Raw genomic sequence first — 10918 nt, 5'->3', positions numbered from 1 at the left:
ATCACTCTCGGATTGTGTTCAGTGACGAAGAGGAAGGACTTGCAGTGCCGGCTTTTTTGAAAGCTGTTTACTGGCGCATTTAACGTAAAGGGAAGTCATTTATGTCCACGTGTTCAGGGCTAGACCAGCATTAATACTTGAAGGAACAGGACTGTAAGTTAAACGCCACCACCGACCCGAAAATGTTCCGTTTTATAGGCAAATGCACCAGACATGCATTGTGCACATGGCAGGACATGTTATTTAGATAGTCCACCACTGTAGTTGTCTATATTTAAGAAGAACTTACGTAAGTAAAGGAACCACAATGTAGAAATGCATTGGGCTATAAGAAGAAGTCCTATATATTCAAGAAGTGAAACTATTTTACACAATGCTACTATAAGAGCCAAAATTATAAATACAGATTATGTAGAGTGGTCCACGTCAGAATATATATATATATATATATATATATATATATATATACATACACACACACACACACACACACACACACATATATATATATACTTATATGTGTGTGTGTATATGTGTATATATATATATATATTAATATTCATATTTTTTATTTATTTCACTGGGAAAGTGGTTTTCAGAGATGGAATAGTACAGACTCCTGCATGCTTCAGCCAGCTCCTCGGGTCCTGTTGATCATGTGTTTGAACAGAATGGAAGCCAACTGAGTTTGAATATACCAAAGAAAAGTTTGCAAAATTAGTCCTTAGTCCTCATTAAATCCTTAAAATCCCTCCAAGTAATTCAAAGTGCTTCAAATATATTGTTCCGATCTGCAGGAACAGTTGAGTTTTAATTGGTCGTCACTCAACACTGAAATAAGAAAACTGTATTTTTTTTAAAGAAGATAAATTGTATATTTTCATGTGACCATTTGAGCCATTACATGCATGACCCCTGAACATTGGATCCACAGCAACTGGTATTTGATAATTTATGGATAGTTTCACGTTCCTTTTTACTCGTAATCACACCTTCGAATTGCCATTCAGAACGTATCACATGTAATAGTGAAAATATGTGTATCACTCACCCAGATCATGGCAAAGACCAGCAATCTGCACACAAAGGACGTCTCTGTCAGTGATGGTGAGTTCCGGCTGTCTCACCCTTTAACCAAACAGAATTTATCACACAATTACCACATCAGCATCCTGCTGCAAACATGTCATATGGACTTTTATTATACCTATAACACAGCATGCAATGTGTTTACTTTGATTTTATTGATTTATTGATTGTATAAGGTGCTTCAAAGCAAACCAATCTTAACTTTATTAAGACTGTGATGACCTTAAGACACATATCTGTATCTATCTGATAACATGTGGACATACCCAATCAGGTGTTGAATTGTTTGTGGCATGTTCCTGGGTAAACAAAGTGTTGTTGATGTATCGAAGTCTCTGGAACTGAGGTGTGTCAGTGATTCTGATGAGCAGAGGGTGTAACTCCACATACCTGTGAATGGGATCATTAAACACCTGGCATGACAATCAAAAACACAATCCAGTTATGACCCAACCAGTTAAACCAGCTACACTTCACCTGAGGGATCTGCAGGGTTGCTAGATGATGCCAATTTGAAAAAGTTTGTGCATTATGTCAGTGTGCCCTTTGGCAACAGGCCTCTTCACTGACATTATTATATTTGCATCATTTGGGACCAGGCTATTTCCAGGAACAAGAGTTCATACTCAACAGTGTAACATCTCAGTTTCTTTCTTTGTCTGTACTTGGTGTAAAGTTAGTTGGATGAACAGTTAAATAGTCAAAGGACAGATAGAGACTCCTTCTATTTTGATTCTGTAGATTCAATTTTGACCGTGAATTCACCAGATTAGAAATAGGTTTGTTTGTCCTGTATTTTGCAGTAGAAAATGAACAAACTTTCCGATGCATAGAGATAAATTGTGGCTTTTATCAGAGCTTTAAAGCTATCTTCACTGGAGGACGTCATAAAGCAGTAAAGCTGCTGATAATACGGTTAAATGGCAGAATCAGGAGGCCTCCTGGCTTTGTTGGGCCTTCATGTGCATCATTATGTTTTCAGCTGAGACGGTGACAATGACAGAACTATTATAATATAAAATAATATTATTTAATTTGAAGTAATTAATATTAATAATATATATAATTGGTCTTCTCAAAGCCAATCCGCCCTGAAAAAAAATAATAAAAAGTTACAGTTGCTGTTTGATGCTGCTGTTTTGCACATTATATTACATTTCTTTTTATTATGTTGTTTATTTATTATTATTTTTACTCTATACAAAAAACTGTATTTTTTTGTCCAGGTGTCAGTAGTTGCCATTAACAAAGCACATTTACTTGATTGCTGTATTTAATCTCTATTTTTTCAGTACTTTACTTGTTTTGTTAGGTGTGTGTGTTTAGATTTTTTTTTAAATGTCAATAGCTGTCCTTTTTTAATTTCTATGCTTAGGTTTTTATAGGCATTTTCTATCTGCTTTGTGTAGTGTAGAGTGTTTCTTCAAGCAAGTTAGAGAGTTAACAAGGGATTTTACAACTGTAAATGCGACTAGCTACAGCAATTTATGTTAATTTAAGTGATATATGTGTTCAAATACAAATCACAAGTCAAAACAGCGCTAAATTTGGCTGAATTATAAAAGGTATAAATGGTAAAATGAAGAGCCATTTGGGAGCTGACAGAGTTTTATTATTTGTCTTTTGAAGTGTGTTTCATTGATTTAGGTATAATTAATTAATAATTAATTAAAATTATGAGTGATATCAATGTTTAGTACAGTGGTTCCCAAACTGGGGGGCGTGACCCCTAGGGGGGCCTGGCAAGGCTAAATTGAAATAATTTCATTGTTCTTCAATGCTGCACTGTAAAAAATAATCTGTTTTTATTTACGGTAAAATACCAGCAGCTGTGGTTGCCAGAACTTCACCTTAAAAATGACAGTAAATGGATTTTATATTTTCAATTTAAATGTAAATATCAGCAAAAACTGAAGTTTCGACTGAATATTCCTGTTATTTTTAGGGGAATTATGTCATTCATTTACACATCATGCTATTTCTCCATTAATTTTGCATGAAAATGTTATATTTTTACAGCAAAAATGTGTGTTTCTTCCAGTTTATGACAGAAAAAAGTTTTGTGCTATTCTTTGATTCACGGTTATTAAAAGTGTCTACTACGGTGATATGCAATTTTTAATGTTACGCCCTATTTCTGATGTAATTTGACAGTGTTACTGTTTCGAAATATTACAAATACAAAAAAACAAGGATGAAAAAATATGACAAGACCATTCTACCATTATCTCCAGCCTAATTTGAGCACCACACTGCTCATGTCTACACATTCAGTTTGATTAATTCATTAAAAAAATAAAAACACTGAATGAGATTTCTTTTCATTCTATTTCTCCTGTTTGTTGCAGAAGTCACCACTGAGTGTGTTGACCGTCAGTAGGGGGCGACAGAACACAATATGTGACTCAGTCCTCACATCTGATCTGGTGTTCAGCGTTTGGGAACAATTTGAGCATTATATTGTCAGTTTCTGACACATTTTGTCCCCAAAAAATCCACATAACAATATCCAAACTAATTTCTTTAGGGCTTGGCCCTAGATTAATATCATTTATTAACTCTACTTTAAATGGAAATGTGATGACATGAGCATATTTTTGATATATTCTGCAACATTCTGCAGTTCAAATGAATGATTCTTAGCACATGTTAATCATAAATGACAAAATGGGGCGTTGAAGTTAATCAGTTAAATGACTTATTTTTCTTTGCATTTTCTATATTATGACACACTTTGGAAACTATTTACCACATACTAAGCACTACACTGCAAAAAAGGTGTGTCTAAAAACAAGATAAAAACACTAAATCTGAGGAAAATGATCTTGCTGCATGGACAGATAATTTCACTTGACAAGATTTCTTAAATTAAGATTATTAAATCTAGAAATAAGCATGTTGAATGCTTAAAATAAGAAATAACTCTTAAAACAAGATAAATTAAAGCTGTAACCAGCGATGAACTGGCCCGAGCAGAGTGACCTGACAATTTGTTTCTTACCAAGATAAAAAAACTTTAGATTTAGAAGTGGTAGATAGTTTATCTTGCAACCAGTAAGCCATTAACTAAGAGTTTTCCCTCAATAACCTCAGAATTATTGCTTATTAGTAATACGTAAGGAAGTTGTTGTATATGAGTTATGATCTTAACATGCTTTACTTTGTAAGGACTTTATAAGTCTCTACATAGCGGTGAACGAAACCATGGAAACGGCAAATTAGCCACCTTCTCCAGACCTTTGATTTGACTGGTTGCTCCTTTTGGATGATTGGATGAGGATTGGTAGATTATAATGTCAATCATTACTCTACAAAGTAAGTAAAGCATATTAAGATCGTAAGTCATATACAACAACTTCCTCATACTGCTAATAAGCAATAATTCTGAGTAAAACTCTTAGTTAATGTCTTACTGGTTGTATAATAAGGCCATGCAGAATAAGGCATTAATAACTACTTAATAAGGACTAATTAAGAGCCAATATGTTACTTTTTTGCATGCTAAAAAGCAACTAATTAATGTTGAATATGTGTTCCCTAATATAAAGTGTTACCTGTTTGGAGTCTTTTTAACACACTCCTCTGCAGGTGGAGTTATAGTTGCATAATAATATCTACATTATAGTGTGTTTAAAAACATTTTCAAGTGTTTAAGCTCTGCTTATAAACCATTACTTGCTAACCAGACCACCCAGTTCACATTTCTTGTACAAAGATCGATTCCCACACTGTGTGAAAGTTTGGATTTCAATTTCAAATGGTCTCTCAATAATTTTTTGGTTGTGCAAAAAAAATGATTCCCTCCTGCACAATGTCACACAGTGTATATTTCCTCTCACAGTTTAGAGTTCAGTGTTAAGCAGCTCAGTCTGTTTTGAAACCCAGTGCAGGTTCAGGGGGCCGGTGTACTGTAAGACCCCCCAAACTACAAACTACTCCACTTTCTGCTCTCGTCTGCCTCTGCTGCCCTGCTCCAACCCCCTGCCCCCCCCCCTTTGATCCCATTTACTCCCATCTTCCCCCTCCGACCCCCCCACCCTCTTAACCATCCCCAAGCATGGCCTGTCACTGGTTCACAGTCTAAATTTAAACTCCAGCAGGGCCAACTGCTCCTCCAGCCGCTCCAGGCTCCTGTTATTTCTCCCTGCTGAAGGGGGTTTTTCAGTCAGAGGCCCTCAGCCAGGAGGAGGAGAGGCCTGTGGTTGTGTGTGAGGGAGTCAAAGGGAGCGAGGGGAGACGACAGGCCGGCCGGCGGAGGAGCAGCGACGGTCAGGAACCCAGGGGGGCCTTTCACAAAAACCAGGAGGTATAAAGAGTCTTTGTGGGATTACGGACAGTGAGGAGACTCGTTTCTACAGGACTGAGAGCAGCTTTTAGGGCCAAGGCGTCAAGATGGCGTCCAACGCGGAGGCCAAGCCGGTCATCATGAATGAAGAGGAGCTGAAGAGGAAGCAGAGGGAGAAGCTGAAGAAGATGCAGGCGACCGGGGGAAACCCTCGACCTGCCAGGACCCTCTTCCTCTTCAACCTGAAAAACCCCTTCCGCAAGGCCTGCACCAGCATTGTGGAGTGGAAGTATCCTTTAAATCACTCACACACACACACACACACACACACACACACACATTCTTGTACCTCTATCTTTGTGAGGGCCCTCATTGGAACAGTGAATTCCCTTGCAAGGTTATAATAGTTTTGGATTTTTCATCAGTTTTAGTTTTAATTTTGTTGTGATTTTTTGTTTTCAAATTCTGTTGATTTTAATGAGTTCTTAGAGGGAGTTTCCTAGTTTTAGTTTAGTTTTTATTTTGTTGAAATGCTTTATTTTTAGTTAAGTTTTTATTAGTTTTAGTTTTTTTGTAATGGGGTATTTGTTGGGTGGGAGATTAAAAGAGGAAACAGTAAATTTTGCCTTTATTTCCTTTGTCTTATCCATCTTCATTATGTATGTACAAAGTTGACAAAGATGGAAAAGAAGGACATTTTCACTATAATTTTAGTTAGTTTTGTAACCACACAATACAGTTTCTTCTTTTTTTTTATTATTATGGTTACCTTTACATAAACCTAATGTAATCTTTAACCCTTAAACAAAGTCTGAACTCTCAAAAAAGCCTTTAAAGAAGTGAGGACCGGCTGAAATGTCCTCACTTTGCAAAAATGTCCTCACTCTGTTGGTTAAAAATGTGTTCTGGTCCTCACTATGTAGGAAGTACAAGAACATACATACACACACACACACACACAAACACACACACCTGCCTACATTATACACACCTCACAGACTTTGTGTTTGTGTCCAAAATGTGCTTTTAAAGTGTTTTTAAAGCCTGCATGTTTTAGAAGTATTGCCAATGTACCACACATGTCTTAGAGCAGCTTGTTCCTGCAGGCCGGTGAATTATCAGCATGTAGTTCACCTGTACCAAACACAGCCAGGCCAAGTCCCTGTCAAATCTGTGTTAAGGCGATCCCTGAAGTGTTAAGACTTTTGTTATGTATCCTGCAGCCGTGTGTCAAAGTCAAGTTTGGAAGCCTCCGTATTTTCACCTGCAGAGCTCCTTAATCCGATCTATTTACATCTGTCAGCCGCCTGTTAGTGTCCTGATAGCTGACATTACGCTTTTAATGTGGAAATAGCAGCTCTGAAAGATGATTAGAAGCCTGAACACAAGGCGGCTGCTGACTGATGTTATGGCCCCTATAGAGCTTGTATATATATCCTGCTTTTAGCCTGACCTGAGTCCATTCCTGGATAATACATATTCTGCATCCAAAATAGAATCATATCTATCCAGTGACGTCTGTGTCACCACAATACAGAGTTCAATGCCAATTTTATAACATTAGGGCCTGTAGAACCTGATAATGTAATAAATTCCCGATAATGTAATACACTTTTTACCAATAATGTAATAAAGTATAACATTAATGGGAGGTTATTTAATTATCAGGTTAGCCTTCATTTCACAAGTCCTGATAATGTAATAATTCCCCAATATTGTAATAATTTATCAGCAGACCACCCATTACTTGGGTTCAAGTGGTGAAACTGTGTATCAACTCTAGCTCAAGAGCTCTAGCGCCACCAACAGGTCAAAGTTGAATGTTTATTCACTTTTGCCCCGTTTATCCGTTTTTCACAAACGAGGTATCCATGACAACCGAATGCATTCAACAGCTTCTTGAAACCTAAAGGTGCTTGGTGTTATACTTTATTACATTATTGGTTAAAAAAAAAAAGGGGGAAAAAAGTGTATTACATTATTGGGAAATGCACTTTATTACATTATCAGGAAGTTATTACATTATCAGGTTTTATTACATATTCAATGGACTCAAGTGCAGATTTTTATTACATTATCGGGGTTATTACATTATCTGGAATTTATTACATTATCAGGTTCTACAGGGATGTAAACAATTATGATTTATTGTTTTATAACATTAGGGGTGTAAGTAAACAATTATGATTTATCTGAACAGTTTGACTGGACTCCATAAGCTGACCTACGTCATTGGTTTTTACTGCAACACTTTAATCACATTGGTATGTGATTCTGTAACACAGAAACTTACTGTGATTAGTGCAGAATTACACAATCAGACCCCCTAAATCCTCCTCGTTGTACTTTAAAAATGTCATGTCAATGCTACACAGCTTTAAGGATAAATACATATATATTATAGAATAACCAGAAGGTATTTTCCCTGATGAGCAGTCTGAGTTTAAATGGTTTGGTCATATTCTTGGGTTGTGCAGCTGTCGTGTGGCATCACAGTAAGACATGATGCTGACCTGGCAGGGGAATTCTCTCAGAGCGCCCCCTGTGGACGGGAATGAAGCAGCACAGCAGACAAGATTACATTTACTGTGAGCAGCTCGCTGGATGATGTTTCAGGCAGAATTTAGAGCCACTGATCAATGTAAGCAGAGTCTGTGGAGCTGTTGGTGCTTTAACCCTTTGATGCACAACATGTAAACACCTTCTGATGCACAACATGGGTCAAAAATGATTCATTCCCCATGTTATTTCATGCTGGCTGTGTGTTTGAATATCTTTTTTTTATTACAACAGATCATAATATTCATTTTTCCTTTCATTCTTTATGAATAATAGTAGTTTTTGTATTATTACATCAAGTTTACACACATGGGTCAATAATGACCTTGTGCATTAGAAGCGTAGTGATACAAAAAGTGATACACTAAATTAACAATTTGAATATATGTGTAACTATGTTTGTGATTTTCCAATGTAATCTGGTGGTTCTAACAACTCTTTTAAAGTTAAACCTTAAAAATAAGACATATTTTAACATTTGAGACTTATTAGAGCCACCAAATAATAATTTCCATAGGAAAAACACAAATTTAACAAAATAGGACAGTTAATATTTGTGTCTTTTTTGTTTGGTTTTAAATTGGTGACAACATATAAACACCTTCTAATGCACAACATGGGTCAAAAATGACTTTGTGCATTAGAAGCGTAGTGATTAAAAAAAACTTTTTTTATTCAAAAAGTAAGAAATGAAAACAAAAAATTAGGATGTACGATGATCAAAAACAAGTTAATTGAGGAAAACCTGCAATACTGAAAGATGAAATTAATTTATTGCAAAGATATAGAAGATAAAAACTTTCGTTTCACTTTAGTCGGGTCACTTTAGACCCATGTTGTGCATCAAAGGGTTAAAAAGATTTAAATGAAGGACTTATAATGGCATAATGTGGTATTCACCAGTGAAGACTAGGAGAGGCAACACTATTATTTTTTATTTCATTTTTGGTTGCAACAACTAATGATTGTCATGATCCTACTACAACAGCTCTAGCTGACATAATTGTCAATATATTAAACTAACCTTCTAGCACAGGGGTCTCAAACTCAAATTATGTGGGGGCCGCTGGAGGCGGTATCAAAATGACCAAAAAAAGACACAAAATTACAACAAAAAAAAGACACAAAATGACAGAAAAAGACACAAAATTACTAAAAAAAAAAAAGACACAAAATTACCAAAAAAGTAATTAAAGGGACCTTCCACACAAGTCTTTTGTTAGCAGCCTGCAGTGATGGGAGAAGTATTCAGTAAAGTACAAGTACTTATACCACACTGCAGAATTACTCCACTACAAGTAAAAGTCCTGCATTCAGACCTTACTAAGTATCAGCATCAAAATGTACTTAAAGGAACAAAAGTAAAAGTACTTGTTGTGCAGAATGGCCAAATATATTATTGCATTTTTATCTTTGATGCATTGACGAAATCAGTATTTTACTAACGTCCTTAGGGCTCATTTTAACTACTACATTTAATTCTAAATCTGTAATCATTTAATTATTTCAATTTTAATCTTGACCTGAAAAGTAACTAAAGCTGGCAGCTAAATGGAGTGTAGCAAAAAAAAAGTACAATATTTGCCTCAAAATGTAGTTAAGGATTAAGTTCCCTCAAAATTGTACTTAAGTACTTCAAAAAATGTACTTTTGTTACATTCCACCAATGGTAGCCTGTTTACTTGACATGTAATATACTGTTAAGTGCTTTAAATTAATAACATGCATGATCATTTTACATTAATCATGTTTTTTATGTTAAATCTCGACCTGAAAAGGCTGGCAGCTAAATGTAGTGGAGTAAAAAGTAAAAAAATGTGCCCCTAAAATGTAGTACAGTACAAATACAAGTACAGTACTGGTAGCCTGTTTATTTGACATGTGCACACATGAACTAAAATATAATAATAATAATAATAATAATAATAATAATAATAATAATAATAATAATAATAATAATAGTACATTTTGTTTGTATCGTACTTTAAAAGGTACTCAAAGACACTTTACATATTAAAAAACAAACAAGAAACAATTTAAACAAAATCATAATCAACAACAACTAAGGACAATAAAAGCAATAGAAATCATTATACAATACAATACAATATACACTGTAAAAAAAATCTGTTTAATTTACAGTAAAATACTGGCAGCTGTGGTTGCCATACAGTGAGTGGCCTTCCTACACTGTAAAAAATGTTTGTAGAAATTACAGTGCAACTCTGTAAAATTGCATCAGAAATATGGCGTGAAATTAAAAATTGTATATCACTGTAGTAGATGTTTTTAATCACCATAAATCAAGGAATAGTACAACATTTTTAAACTGTAGAAAAAACACAGTTTTACTGTAAAAATATAACATTTTCATGTAAAATTAATGGAAAATTACCTTGATGTCACAAGGAAACAATTACCCTAAAATAACGGGATTCTTCAGTCTAAATTACAGTTTTTATAGATATTTACATTTAAACTTACAGTAGAAAATTCACTGTATTTTTTTTCCGGCAACCACATTTTTTTTTAACCAAAAATTTAACAGACTTTTTTTTTACAGTGTACTGTAGTCAGCAAAAGTAAAAGTTTTGTGCTATTTTTTGATTTACGGTTATTGAAAGTGTCTAATGTGGTGATATTACATTTTTTATTTTACGCCCTGTTTCTGATGTAATTTGGCAGTGTTTTATATTTATATACAATCTATGGTTTTACTGTAATTTCTACAAACATTTTTTACAGTGTATGTATAAAAGAAAGGAAATTATCATCATGCACAGTTGTTATGATCCTGATTTTTCCAACCCAGAACCTTTGAAATCATCATTTTATTGACCATCTTTGCAAACTGCATCGCTCTGGCCGTGTTCCTGCCGATGCCTGAAGAAGACAGTAACAACACCAACACAAGCCTGGTGAGTAAACACAAAGCTGCTCTTTGATGTGTGACTCAGCTTTTGGCTCTTCAGACATGAAGGGAAA

The 10918-nt window shown here is 35.1% G+C and overlaps 1 protein-coding gene across 1 annotated transcript in view; it reads left to right on the top strand.

Annotated features, from left to right (window-relative positions):
• Window positions 1-5325: 5325 nt before the first annotated feature.
• LOC131971831 (dihydropyridine-sensitive L-type skeletal muscle calcium channel subunit alpha-1-like) overlaps window positions 5326-10918 on the top strand; it is a 40451-nt gene continuing 34858 nt past the window's right edge. Inside the window, exons 1-2 of the mRNA XM_059333463.1 lie at window positions 5326-5663; window positions 10746-10851. Coding sequence (XP_059189446.1) covers window positions 5482-5663; window positions 10746-10851 — 288 coding nt within the window. The 5' untranslated portion in view covers window positions 5326-5481. The remainder of the gene's footprint in view (window positions 5664-10745; window positions 10852-10918) is intronic.

This window comes from Centropristis striata, chromosome 5 (genome assembly GCF_030273125.1).
Source record: "Centropristis striata isolate RG_2023a ecotype Rhode Island chromosome 5, C.striata_1.0, whole genome shotgun sequence".
NCBI classification, from domain to species: Eukaryota; Metazoa; Chordata; class Actinopteri; order Perciformes; family Serranidae; genus Centropristis; species Centropristis striata.
This window is presented reverse-complemented; position numbering and strand designations above follow the sequence as displayed.